At 34.9% G+C, this 15,101-nt stretch overlaps 1 protein-coding gene across 2 annotated transcripts in view; it reads right to left on the bottom strand.

Annotated features, from left to right (window-relative positions):
* Window positions 1-15,101, bottom strand: part of RIMS1 (regulating synaptic membrane exocytosis 1) — a 316,580-nt gene that overhangs the window by 32,910 nt on the left and 268,569 nt on the right. Inside the window, exon 26 of one of the 2 annotated variants that reach the window (XM_050709776.1) lies at window positions 9,215-9,447. In XM_050709776.1, the coding sequence (XP_050565733.1) occupies window positions 9,215-9,447 (233 nt within the window). Of the gene's footprint in view, window positions 1-2,455; window positions 2,519-9,214; window positions 9,448-15,101 lie in introns of those variants that run through there. The other variant, XM_050709775.1, reaches the window with a different exon arrangement.

The following is a 15,101-nucleotide window of genomic DNA, read 5'->3' as shown; positions in this document are numbered from 1 at the left end:
TTTAAATTTTCATTCATACGTATTCATATTTAATGAAATACTCAAACTGCATTGCTTCTTTTCAAGCTGAACATCATAAGCAGTTACACTTAAAGCCATTTTTAATCCAATTTTAAGACTTACCAAAAAACTTGAAAATTATTGTTAAAAAAAATCCTATGAACATTATTTCATAATTGTAGTGTGTTCTGCATATTTCATTGATTACGATTTGAAATTCAGAGTATCTAATATTATTATCTGTGATTCCTCTGTATTGCAAAACCTTATCAATTGCATTATAGATATCTAAACAGATTTTGTATAAATACATTACCATTAGTTGTAGTAAAAGCAGCAAGTGATATTATCTTTGAAAATCCCCTAAAACACCTGCTGATGCTTTATTTTCTCTTCGGTTACATTTACTGCTTTTCATTTGTATTCTATTGCTAACAGTTCTATTCCCAACCAAAAAAAATATATTTATATATATTGAAAAATCCCTTAAAGCTCACCTTCACATGCACGTTCATGTACAAGTGCTAAATAAGCTTAAAATAAAGTCTCTGAATCTAATGCTTCTTTGCATTCAGCTAAATGCACTTTTTTTTTTTTAAACTCAACTCACTAATATCTTATTATCAAATGTATGATGATAATTGTATTTTCTAAAAGATACAGAATTAAATAATTTCTTGCCCCTAATGGCTTTAAGAGATATGTTGCTCATATTGGAAATCCTGTGCTGGAATCAAAGAAAGAAGCCTTGCCCATATTTAGATGCAAAGTCCCACTTTGTCCTTGACTGAAGCTGCACTAAAGCTACAAGCAAGCAAGAAAAATATTAGGGGTGATCTGTAAAAGAAGAATGCAAAGAAAATATCAGTTGTGTTTTTGCAGGGAGGAATTCAGAGTAGTTGTAAAACATTTTTTTTAAATTACTGCAAATTAAACATTCTTCAGTTACATGAGAAAAATAATACCATAAATGGTTTATAAGAAATACTATAATATATTGGCCAGATTTCAAAATTCCTCTTTCTACTAAATATTTTGATCTGCTTTCTGGAACTCTGCACTACATTTAATAAAAGTATTGGGGAAAAGGCCATAGTGTGAGAATATGCAAAATTCAACAAAAGATGGTGATATTAACAGAGTCTTGAGCACCATTTGAGTCGAGGATTGTATGTGACCTGTCAGTTCTGTCCCAGACTTCACTTAGACCCTTGGAAAAACCCTGTGAAGGAAACGCTGCAGATCCATGTTCTTCCCAGTTTTAAACTAGACAGCCTAAGCTCCCAAATCAATGCTTAAAAATTGAGTTGTTTCATGCTTGAACAAGCCATTTCGTTCAAATAAAAATCAAAGTTTATTCTAGTTCAGAAAAGGACTGTTTGGGAAATAAGTAAGGATAATTTCAGGTCTATCACAACTAGGCCAGATAATATGACTCTAAGCAAAGGGGGCTTTATGTTTTTGTGAGATGGGAATTCATTCCTGTACCTCAGTGTGAGTGTATTTTTCCTACAGATGACTGCACATACTCTAAACCTTTCTACAAAATACCACAAGTCTCAGAAAGCTACACATTGTGCACCTGATCAGGCAAGAAGTATGTGAAGAGTAATAAAATTCACATTTAAGGATGATATTCTCTTAGAGATACACACACATGTAGAAATGTTTAATCTGAAGACAAGATTTTTTTTTCCTTGCTGATAATACTTTGGTATTGCTCTATTTCCTTTTTCTGTCATAATTTTGATACAATTTCAACTCAGTGTTTATGCTTGCACAAAGCAAAATTTGTGAACACAGTGTAAATCGGATGAAAAAGCAAACAATAATCCTCTTTAAACAAAGCTCAGATACATACAGTACAAACTATGAGTAGGTCTTTTTAAAAAAACATTTCATAAATAATGAAAATAGAATAGAAACATAGCAGTGAAACTATACTTTTATTAAACATATTGGACATATTCTGAAATTATAGTTCTACAAGACATGTATGCCATAGCTTAGCTAAAACCAAGATTGTATTTTTGGAAAGAAATAAATTATCCTAAATCCCATGCTACTTATATGCTGGAAATAGCCCAAAGTACAGTTAATGAAGTTCAATTACTGCAGTAATCTCTCTGTTAAAATGTACAGAGAAAGTGCAAATAAACAGAAAAGCAAATGAATACTTTTGATTCTGAGTCAACCAACAACATAACAGGAGTCAAAGTCAAAATTTATATTTCAGGAAAAAGGAAAAGAACCACATGTAACAGTAACTCAACAGAGCGGCTGGACTTTGTTTGAAAATACTAGCCCTTATTAGGAAATCTTTTGGAAGATGAGTAACTAGAACTGAATTATGTTTCTATTAAGGGTAGTGAATTCCTCAGCTGGACGGCAACAGTAAATAAAAGAGAGTATGCTTACATTCACTCAATAGTTTCAAAGAGTTAAGTATCATTACCAGAACAAAGAGTTCCTCTTACAAAAATAATCAGGCCTTTTTCTTTGTTTTCTTCCTCCATTTTTTCATTTCCTTTCTCCTGCTGCAAAAATACTTGGGTGCATGAGGCATCAGGAGGAAGCCCTCACTGCTTTCAGTAGGGTGTCCTTTGCTGTGGGGTGCCAGGGGTAGAGCCCAGATCCTGTCACCATCTCTAAGGCACTATTCCCATTCTGGCTGCTGCACTACAGACCTTTTTTTTTTTCTTTTTTTTTTTTTTTTGGGGGGGGGGGAGGGGCGTTGGCTGAAAGGAAAAATCCATCTTAATGTCAGTCTCCCTCCATTCTTCTTTTTGTGTAACAGAGTTGTTCTCCTCATAGATCACCGCAATTATTCAAAACAAACTCTAATGGCCTGCTCGGTGCAAAATACCAATGCAGATAGGGAAGACTTGCTGAGATAACACTAAGCAGCAAGACAAGGCTAATGGGTGAGGTGCAGAAAGGAACACCACATTTCCACTAGGTTGCAGAAAGTTACTTCTCAAGGACACACAGACTGATACTAAAGAGGAGATCTGCAAAGTGTTTGCAAAAAACTCTGCAAAAAAAAAAAAGACCTGCAAAAAGGACTTAAGAAAATGGAGGTACCTGTAGGTAAAGAAGCTGATACATCTAGGACAGCATTTGCCTTTTCCTTGGCCAGACCTTATAAATAGCTTATATTCATCCAGTGATTTTTATTACACCCATGTCTTCCTCTTCTACTCCTTCTAGATGACAGGGCTCCCAGATTGCATCTGGAAATCTTCATCAGTCATTCTGAAAGGAATGTTCTTGCAATCTACATTACCACATTTTATCTGAATTCTACTATTCTGGTCCCCAAGTACATCGGTCCTTCCCCTGTATCACCTGGAAGTGATGCACTTTCCAAATCAGTATCATCAGCATATTTTGGCAACAAACACTCTGCCTCTTGTTAAAATATTAACAAGATCTGCCTGTTGTTTTTGTCTTAGAAACTCAACAAAGAAGCCCTCTCTGGATCTTCTTTTAGTAAAACCAGTTGATGCTCCTCTCTTAAGCAATGTCTTCCTTGACTTCCAGATTCCTTACTGATCTCTATGTTCTCCATCCAACCTAATAAAAATAGATGATTTACTGAAGTCTAGATAAAATTAGCCTACTGAACTTGTTTAACAATCAGCCTTCTTATCAAATAAATATAATTTTATAAGTACAATTTATTTCATGACAAAAAAATACTTGGAGGCTGAGAGTTAAAAGAAACATGCTCAGAAATGCATTCTTGTCATTTTTTATAACAATCAATCAAAAATAAATGTGAAAAAAAATAAAAACACAAAACAACCCTGACTGCTAGAATAAAAAGCTGTTATGACCCTTGTAAAAAAAAAAAAAAGACAATTATTTTCCTGAGTTCCCTTCCTTATGGAGGGAAACAATGTCTTTCTTGAGATAGAAAACAAACACCCTCCTTCTCCCAAAAGCCTTCACCATTCAACATATTTAATTTCTGATTTATTATGTGCTTTATCTGTCCTTATTACTATATTGGCCTGTATGAAATCTCTTGTATCATAAAACTACTACAAGGAAGGACAGAAAATTATCCCTACTTGCACCACCAAAATGAAAAACCAGATTTCTTCTGGAAGTATCTACTCTGAAATGATGTAGCTCTGAAGGAAGATTCCTTTGCTTTGCTTAATTTTTGTTTCCCACAAAGTGTTTTTTTTTTTTTTTTTTTTTTTTTTTTTTTTAAATCACAACGTAGTAGTGCTTGCTAAGAACTGAGTACTCAGTAATTAAGTTTCTCCAGTGAACCGTCACATTCTGCATCACTAGAGGACACTTTGTGAAATGGACGGTGTTGTCTTTTCTAAACATTTACCTAGATTTCAATCTTCCAATAAAACCATGAGAAAAACAGTTCTTAAGATTATTCCTAGAAAGCGAAATGCTGGACAGTCAAACAGATGAAGTTCTCTTAAAGCTATATTGAGCACACAAAAATATCTCTCTTACAGCCAGCCATAGTGTGGAAATAAGATTATTAGGACTTCATTTCCTCACTTAGATGATGATAGCTTTTCTGAAATCAGGAATTTGGAGTTTAATTCAAGAGAACACGCAGAAAGTCACTTCTCCAATCGGTGAATTTCAGGAAATTATAAAAAATATACTGTAGCAGGGAATTCCATGTGAGGGCACATGCAATTTTTTCACAGGGAACTAGGTTATAAGATCCTCATGTGGTTTTGCTCAGATTGCCAGTTACTTCCTGAGAGAAGCAGACAGACAGACACTTAAGGATACCTTCCAAATAACCAGTCCACACACGCACAGAGATTTTTCCAGCCTGCTTTCACCTTGTGACAATACTTGATTTCAGCTCCACTTCACAGCACATAACCTGTCTGTGAGAGGTTAATATCTACAGCTTGACTTTTGGTTGCTGAAGTTAACCTTTTGAAACAGAAGATGGATTGCAAATAGAAATACTTCACTGTTGTTCACACCGTAAACATGGCAAGGTATTTCCATTTAGAAAAACAACATGGCATAAGTGGAACATGATAGTGGACAAGCTCCCCATTGTTCCAGCCTCCTTAGCTTTCCCCTTCTCTGCCACTCTTCTGCTCTCATCTATTTCAAAGCAGGTATGGGAACAATGCACAATATCCCAGGCAAAGTCTCCTCTGTGTATGAGATCACTAATGCTTCTCGAGCAATGCCAGTGGAAAACAAGTCAGAATACTGATGTTAATGGTGTTGAGAACTGTGCAAAAATCAAATCAGACTCAAAAGCACTCATATTTTGAAGATATAGAACCTATGGCTCAACAGGCTTACCAGTCACATCTCTGGTCACACACTTATCTCACACACTTATCTCAGAGCTGGCATTTTTTGTTCTTCTGTCTATACGAGTTATCATGTTCTGGATATCTTAAGTAAACACTTCCAAATTATTTTGTAATTCCTTTTAAACTTTTATTCTCAATGCTTTTGACAGAAAAGTTGGTTACCATTGGTAGTGACTAAAGAATGAAAATCCTCCAAGTCCCTCAATACAACAAACAAAAATACAGCCAGCCAACCTGCCCATTTGCCTTACAGAGAAAAAACCTGTCTTGCTAATCCAGTAGGCAAGTGTATCAGGTTAAATATATGACAGAGATGTGACACTACCCTATCTCTGGTAGCAAGACAGTGAAGATACGGTGGCAGAATATTTGCAAAACACTGTAGGAACTTTAACAAAACAGGAAAAAGTATGCTCCTAACAGCAGATGATCTTTCTGAACCCCTATCTGCTGTCTGGGGCTTACAAAGCAAAAGGGAGGGATCCTTTCACCTTCTAAGGCACAACTCTGCGTGTACCAGGAGACTTGGGAGGGTGGGAATACTTTTTCTTTTGGGGGGCTTTGCTTCCTTTTTTCTTCATTTCATTGTGATAGTATATGACATGCTGGATCTTCATCAAAATACTGCTAGCAATTACTAGCCTTTTTTAACAAACTATAAAATCTACCCAATTTGTAGACACTACAAACAAACCATACTAAGTAAGGATTTCATTATTTCAATGAACGCTTACTAAAAGCGTAATGAAGTCTTAAACATAACTGAAAGGAAGGTGCATAACTGAAAAGGTACTTTTCCTTGCAGATTAACATAAAAATGAAAAGTAATCCTTTCGTTGACAATAGGCACAAATTCAGAAAAAAATATTTTCCAACAGTAGTGAACAATAAGTATGTACAAAATAATGAGATTACTGATCCTTCTAAATCTAACATACAAATGAATCTGCCCCTTGTATACAAAGAGGATCACACATGCATGCGCAGGCTCATTCACACACTTCTTTTTCTATTGTAAAGAATATTAACTCTTAGAAATAAATGCTACCTAGTAGTAGTTTCATACGCACTATATATTTGGATAAGATTAAACCCATGCAATGTGCTAGAAGCAAGAATTATCTACAAAAAGTGTATTTCAGCCATTACTGACCATTTGTTCAAATGAAAAATCAAGATGGAAGTTAATTTTACTAGCTTTGATGACAATAACAAACTGGAAGTTTGGATATACACGTTTCCCAGAAATATGGAAACTCAGATTGTCAAGAAATATCCAACCTTTTGTATCATTTTTGGTCTTCTATTTTGAGTTCTCAGAAATGAATAAATACAAATATCATGAGTATATGACTTTCAGTCATGCAAGTCTTAAAAAATAAAAAAAATAAATAATTAAAACCAAACCAAACCAAAACTGACCAATTCAGAAAAAAGCTATGGAGGCTACACATACATATATTTTTTTATGTATGTTTCCTTCAAAATATATGCTCTGTCACAACAGAATAGTCTCCCCAGGGAAGTAGTCACTGCACCAAGCCTGTCGGAGCTTAAGAAGCGTTTGGACTGTGCACTTAGTCACATGGTCTGAATTTTTGGGTTCACCTGTGTGGTGCCAGGAGTTGGGCTCGATGATCCTTGTGGGTCCCTTCCAACTCGGGATATTCTATGATTCTATGATAACAGCACACCTTCAGTTATTGATGACTTATAGCAGAAGCTCATACCTGGCACCACTTCTGTGCAGGCCCATAGACCTCCATACCAATTCAAAAGTTTCAAAATGTGTCTGTCTATTAGAATTGATTTTCATATAACCGTTTTTAAAGATCTAGTTTATATTGCATCATCAAAACAGATTTTTTACTGTGAGTAGCAGAGACATTATCAATTTACACATTCAACATATTAAAATGAATTAGACCTTCTTAGAGTCCTCCTCCCCTCTCATAGATACACCATAAGAAGGAAGGAAAGAGTGTCCCTGATTTAGGGCATGAGTATTTAGTCTCCAACAATGGATTGTCTTTGGAAAACCTATAAAATCTCACGTGTATATTGTTCTAAATATACATATATTAATACAACTCACTGTTTTCTGACATAATTTAACTAAATAAATACTGACTAATAAAACATGCCACGTTTTATTTGCTCTGCTTTTACCAGAGATAGTACTGTTTGTCTGTATCACAGTGAGGCAAAGTAAATATCATTCTCAATTTTATTTTACAATCCTGAATAATATTTTTCACAATTTGCTGTTTGCATTTCATTATAACTTCAGGTGTTCCATTCCTTGCAAAATTTCTATTGTTTTGAAATTTGTATCAACCAACATTTGGAGAGCTATAGCATCTTTATGTGAAGAACGGGAACATCTGAGCTTTGAATAGATAATACTAGGAAGTGTTTGGAAGTCACAAGTTAGATTTTAAGTTAATTACCAACTACACTACGAAGTTCATGCAAGGTAAATCATCACTACATTTGGTAGTCCCCTGAGCTTTCCTCTTAATCATACAGTCCTGGTTCCTGGCTGGAGCAGGACTACTGGATAAGATGGAGCAAAGATTTTCTGTGGCACAGCAAATCCTGTTTCAATGAGATTTAGGAACTAGAGAGGAATGCCAGATCAAGTTACAGAAACATTCTAACAGTCAGGCAGAGTGCTAATAATCCTACTGCATTTTTGAGCAATACAATATTACTTACAATTGTGGGCTTCAAATACACCTACTACACAGCTATCATTTGGTTCAACTGCATGATTACGTGTTTTCTGGCTTAAAACTCTCCTGAGTAGTATAGAAAAGTACTGAAATCATTTTATTAAAGCTGACTGAATTTTACATTATCTAACACTTCTACTGCTCATCTATAAATAACAGAAAAAAAAAAAAAAAGGAAAAAAGCTAAGATATTTGATAATATAAATAAACAATATTATAACTTACCTTAGTTTAAATTATCCTGACTATATGACAGGAGAGCTGCAGTACAATTAAATTCTATGCTAGTCTGAAGCTTTTCAGCTTTTCCTTTTCTTTTTTTTCCCCCTCCGCTTTATTTTAGTAACAAAGAACCCTTAGGGTCAGATCCTGCTCGCACTGAAGACAAGAGCAAAAGTCTTCACTGGAGTTCAATAGGAGAAGGACAGTGACTTTAAAACATTTTTTTTTCCTTTTGTATCTTTCTGTATGAGCTTTTGTTCCCTTCAGGCTGTACAGATATTAAGCTTTTAAGATTTCTGAAGTAGCACTAAAGAGTTGGAAGTCTTATGTTCCTAATGAAGCATCATGCTGTAGTCTAATTTATCTGAATTCACTGACCTCATTTTGCCAGTGTTGTTTTTAAGGGAAAAATATTAGATTTACTTTTGACTAACAAATCAAAGGTAGCTTTTAAAACCACATTTTTTGGTACTACAGGTATTATTACAGGTATTAACCCGTTATAAAACTTACATAACTGACATTCATTTGCTCAGATTTCAACTCCTCCATTCATATTCAACTCTTCCACTAAAAGAAATTTTCTGTACATAAAAGTCTGCTCTTACCCAAACCATTACCCACTGTTGATACCCACATATGTCTCTGTATTTCCTTGCCTACCTGTAAACAAGGCTTCTAAGAAATTAAACGCTTTTCATTTATCAGGACAGAAAGTTGTTATGGTACATAGTCTAAAAGGCATTTGTATATGGTTTCTTGTAGGTGCCTAATGATCATAGAACATTAACACCTCAGAAATTCTTTCACAGCTGGAAATTCTTCTCTTGTAAGTGGACTATATACATGTAACACAGATGCCACAGATGAAAGAATGGTAAACCACGTCTGGTGAGAGTCCTGCATCTGAAGAACGTGCGTCTCACTCACCTGTTTGGCTAAGTTGAGATGTGCTTCTGCTCCTTCGAGACACTATGGCAACCACTTTGGCACTAAGGCTGGAACGCCTTTTCTTCCCACCTGTTCCAACCGTGCCGACAGCCGTGTCCGACTGACTCCCATCATTGTGCTCCAGCTTATACATCTCTCCGCTCACACTTGTGCTCTTAGTGATTCTCCCTGAAGTTCCCATCCGTCTGCCTTGCATTTTAGGAGTAAATGTACTACAGTTACAAAGTAAAAACAAACATGTTAATTTGTTTGTGTAGCAGTGCTTCCAAAAACCTGTTTTTTTCATTTAGTAAATTAATTTTAAGTCTTGATACATTTTCTTTTTTTTTGGTTCTCATATATAAGCTTAATTTGGATATTCTTCAGACTATATATTTCCAGTATTGTAATTTGCTCTTCACTTCTGTGAGGGAAAAGAAAAATGAATGCTTTCCCAATTGTTTTTCAGACTGACAGAGATACCGGCAACACTGAATTTCATGTAGAGCCTTCCTGCATATATCCCCAGAATACAGAAAGCAATAAAACAGCAATTTTACTGCCAAAGAGAAAGGATATGGGACAAGAGAATATATGTAGGTTAATACATTTATCTTGTAGGCACTGTTCACAAAAGCCTTAAGACCTACTAGATATAAAGCTATAATTTTCTATATTTTCATACTTTACAGAAAGAAGGGATAACATGCAGTATTCTGTATGTTTTTGCTCTCTCACTTTTTTAAAAGGTAACTACAATAATTGCAGTATGAAGGCAAAGCAATTTTGAGGCAAAAAAAAAACTAATAACCACAAAGAACTTTTATCGATTGATAGAAAGACAAATCTCTCTGTCAGTTGTTTGTTTTTCCTTAGCTATCATATTACAATTGAATGTTTCTATATGAATCCTTTTTCTGATCCTACACATGGAGGCTGGATGAAGTATTCAGAAACGTGCTCTGGAGAACAATCTCAAATATGCACAGGATGTACTAATACACAGTCACAACATTGCAATGAACAAGCGATGCCCTTGCTCTCATGGTAATGTTGAGTTAGTTATCACTCTGCAGAGACATGGAAATTTAAGCTGCAGTCTGACTCACTTCAGATGTAGTTGTTAAATCAGCCTAACAAGGAATATTCATTGTATCATAATTTGGTATTGCTGATTAGTAGGCCTATGGGCAACATACTAGTGATGGCCAGCCCCAATCCCCCATCACCCTTAAAAAAGAAAGAGAAGGGTTCATTATCCCATTGCAAGTTTCAGACAGACAGGAAATCTTGCCAGGGAGACATGAAGGGGTCTGTGTGAGCAGAGATGACATCCCGTGACTTTGATGGATCTAGAACCTGGTAAAGCATAAATCAGTTCCTTCCAAAGACACATCTAGGGAAGTTTAAGGTGAGGATCATATAAGTTGTGTTTTACTGAGAGTTACCAAGATTTACTAATGAGTGACCATATGTAAGAGCTGATAAAAATAGACAATTATTTTTGGAAGAAGCTGGAAAAGTCATATACTTGAACAGGCAACACTTAACAGCAAGGGACTAATCAGTCTCTGCATAGGCATGTACCCATGTTCAGCACTTAGGATCTGCCCCTGTTAATTTCAGATTAAGCACGACAACTACAGCATTTGCATAAACAATGTGCTATGTTGCACTACAGTGCTCATGAACACATTTCAGTGGACCACCTGAGGCATGCTCAGCTTAAAATAGATTCTCCCTTCTTCCCTCCTATCCCATTGCATCTTTAGTGACTGGTTTTTAGTTTTGCATGGCAAAATGGAGGGACACATATTTTGACATTTCTATGTAATGTTCCCTTGTATTTTATTGGAGACTCCCCTCCCATACACACACACACACATATATATTCAGTTTCCTTAGGAAGTATTTTAACTACACTTTTCACTCTTCTGGAAAACAAAAACAACAAAAAACTACTTCTTTTCATTTAAAATTAGTATCAAGTTGAGTAAAAAATGCATTAGTTTCATTTTTCAAAATAGAGAGATTTCTCCCTGAAAGCCATCAGCAGGGAGTTATAGAACTTGTGATGATATGTAAATGGCATTAACATCATCACAGTCGTAATGCCTTGACTGCAAAATCTTCTCACATGAGTAGTTCTTTTGCTTAAGCAGTAGCTTAAATCTTCACACCATTAAGTTTGTGAAGTACCCATGTCCTTGCTTTAATGACAGACAGATTTTCTAAAATGTTTTAGAATCTGTAACCACAATTTTATGCAGATAGTCCAAATAGTAGAATTAAACACATGAGACTTCAATCCTATTGGCTAGACTGACTGCTTAAAAACATGCACAGTACAAATAAACTAGATTTGGACCGAGAAGAGTTCTGAGAAGCCCTTCAGTCAGAAGCATGTCTGATACTGGTGGAAAACATCATCCTGGGAGCACTGTATATTGCAAAACTCAGCCCTTAAATACTGTTATCTTCTATTACTAGATGGTAATAGAAAGTTAAGAATTGGTCAGACATGGATCAAGCACTTAACTAACTCCCTTTGAGCTACTGATGATGTAATATACTACCTAAATAGGTATACCTCTCATGAAACTGTTTCTTGTCTGTTCTATATGAATATAAAATTACTTATTGTCATCAGTCTTTAGTAAAATTTACTGTATACATAAATTTGCCAATGCTGTGCTTTTGAAAAACACCAGCACTGTCGCTTTTTTCCCAGCTCTATAACAGACAGCTTTCAATTCAGGTAGCTATGCTTTAGTAAATAAACACTCTATCAAATGTGTGCTCACCAAACAAGCAATGAATTAAGTGACCTTTTTGGAACCCCTACAAGAGGAACTTTGTTACAGTTCCAAAGTTACAGACAGCACTTCTCAATCTGAATCAGTGTAAACACACAAATAATAAATATCTGCTAATCACACTTCTTTCCACAGAAGCAATTAATTGCACACATGCCCATGGTACACATCTTATCAGTCATGATAGTAAATAATTAACAACTTGTTCCTTCAGGCTCAGAAATAATAATAATCAGGACTACCCTAAATTTGTAGCATATCAGCACAGTAATCTATTTTTCTTTAAACCCCCCTCTCCTCCAAAACAGTTTCCAGGTCCCTACCCAGCCATGGCATTCAACATTCTTCCATTTTCCTTCAACATCGCCTAGGGAAACTGACACCTGGCACTGAGTTATGTGAAGGATGTATTGCTAAGTATCTATGGAATTTCTTTCTGTCTCGGTCTTTCATCCACTGAGCACTGTGTTTCTTTCCCTTCCTCAGTTGCTGTTCGGGACAAAATCTTAGGAACTGGTGATATCTAGCTTTCTTCAGTTTGTACAGTAAATGTAAAGTTATCAAGCAAGATGGATTTTTTAAAGGAAGAGACAAAGTCACATAAAGACACCATAACACAACATAAACCTTTTCTTCTCATGAAGCCAGGCTTTTAAGAATCTTTTTTTTTTTTTTTTTGAGGGAAATAATTATTCTTTTCTTGGGTTTAATATAAACCATGCCCCTTATATAGTACAGATGCTTACTTCATAGGCTACACACACTATTGTCTTTTAAAGATGTAAGGGACACTGTCGTGTTATCTTTATTGTTGTTCATAGAATGCAATAACCTGTTCTTTACAAAAAATCTAAGCTACACGCTATTTTTTTCAAGTAACATGGATTTCTTTCTTTACCTCTCCACAAACACTGCAACATGAAAAAATATAAATCAGGATTGCCTGATTTAGAACATAACAGAATGTTATTTAATAAAATAATCATTGTAATAATTAAATATAATAATTTTTATTACAAATAATTTATAGTAAAAGTCATTATGTTTCAAATAGCAAATAAATTTTAAAAAGCAGTGATGAACTCTACCAAGTTTATGCTGAAACTTCTGATAAAAATATTTTTCTACAATTTGAAAAGATTTAGGGAAGTTTACCGTTCTTAATTTTGGGGCTGGATATAGTTCCATCGATCTTACACAGAATTTTGGCTATGGCAGGCAAATCTTAAATGTTTTCTCTCTAAAAAGAAGTGATATCACCTACTTGTACACTTATCAAGAAAATCTTAAAAATAGAGATCTAATGCAAAATGTGATAACACTGTCTAAATATGCTAACAACTTGCAGCAATAGCTCGGAGTGGTGTCCACAATCCCTGTATTTAAACAGAACCATTGATCCCTAATTCTGTATAACTACAGATACTGGTTTGCCAAAATCATTCGCACATCAGCCAGTTTCTGAATCTTAAGTCCTTTTTCTTCATCAGCTGAGGAGAGAAATCCTCTTACTCATGCTCACAGGTAGCAAGAAGGCAACAGCATTGATTGGTTTGCTTTTGTGGAGGAGGAAACACTGCCATTTCAGAGTCAGACCAAAAGTACAGTCTGATAACTGGGAAGGGCAGAACCTCACAGGTCTCATTTTCAAGGATCCTACTAACTACTTTGATTGGACATGGATACTTCCTTTCCACCAGTGCTTGGAATTGGATTTCAATGATATTTCTGTGATGCTGATGATTCCTTCTATCCAAACCTTTCTTTCTTAGGATTTTGTTCCAATTTGGAGCCATAGAACCTTGACAACTCTGTAACTGTGTTTAGGAATCAATACTTTGTAAGAGAGAGAGAAGAACTGAAAATACTTCTTTCTGTTGAGAGCATCTCTTGACATTTAATTGAGCTATATTGGCATGTAGTTTATTGAAATATTCTTTTATAGAATGTATTGTTTACAGCAATAAAAATGAATGAACTACAGAATCTGCCATGCAATTAAAGAAACAGCTGTTTATCCTACTACTGACTTTGCTCTAATAATTTCAAGCATTTATGGATATAACAAATACTAATCCTATGATATTTTTATGCCAATCTTTACTTTTTTGTACAAACTCTCATGCTCAAACCTCACATTATCTAATGATAAGAATTTAGGGGTCAGTGATGTCTACCAACTGAGAAATATGAGTTGATAGTATTGTAGATTAAAGAAAATCCCATTTTTGGAATATTAATTTCCAAATTCAAGGGCTATGAATTTGTGTTTTTGGATTAATGGATAGATCACTTTTTTTTGAAGATACACATAAATTTAAATTTTCATTGTTTGCAAAAGATAGAAGGAGTTAAAAATTCACCTTAAAAAGATTTAGGTATTTGGAATTCAGATTAATCTTCTGCTTGTTTTTACCATACAAATACCAAGTTCAACTTTCCTAGGAAATATTTTCTAGTGTACTTCTGGTACAAAGTAGCCAGTAGTTTGCTAGAAACAGATTTAATGGGATAGGACCTGTATTCTGAGGATCAAATCATACAGCTGTCCAGTACTTCCACTTGTCATAACTGAGCAAACAGGGATAAAGATTAAGCTTCCTTTACATTCACCTAATCCCTGGGCTAATTTATTATTTGATGTTAACTGAAACAGTATCAAAAGAACAGACAGTTAAAATTCACTCTTGTCTAATTGAATACCTTTAAAATATGATATTTTTCCATTCCATTACTGGCTATCACTTAGAGACATAGTTCCTAGCTCACACTGTTACTTTCATCAGCATGCTTAGGGTTTAATTTATGAAGCACAAAGAAGCAAAAGACCTCCGTGAATGTACAGATTTACTTTTGCACTTAGCCATTCTGATAATAATATACCTAAATTTTTATTTTTCTTTACTAGACTTTCTGGGATTATTGACATATTCATCACAATGTGGATATAAGTCTTTTGCAAGCTAAAATTGGTAAATTTTTAAGTTATATTGTCAATTCAAATCTGGTTGTCCTAACAACAAACAAATAAATGAATACAGTTTTCAATAGCAGGATAAATAAGAGTAACA

The sequence above is a fragment of the Cygnus atratus genome, chromosome 3, assembly GCF_013377495.2.
Source record: "Cygnus atratus isolate AKBS03 ecotype Queensland, Australia chromosome 3, CAtr_DNAZoo_HiC_assembly, whole genome shotgun sequence".
NCBI classification, from domain to species: Eukaryota; Metazoa; Chordata; class Aves; order Anseriformes; family Anatidae; genus Cygnus; species Cygnus atratus.
This window is presented reverse-complemented; position numbering and strand designations above follow the sequence as displayed.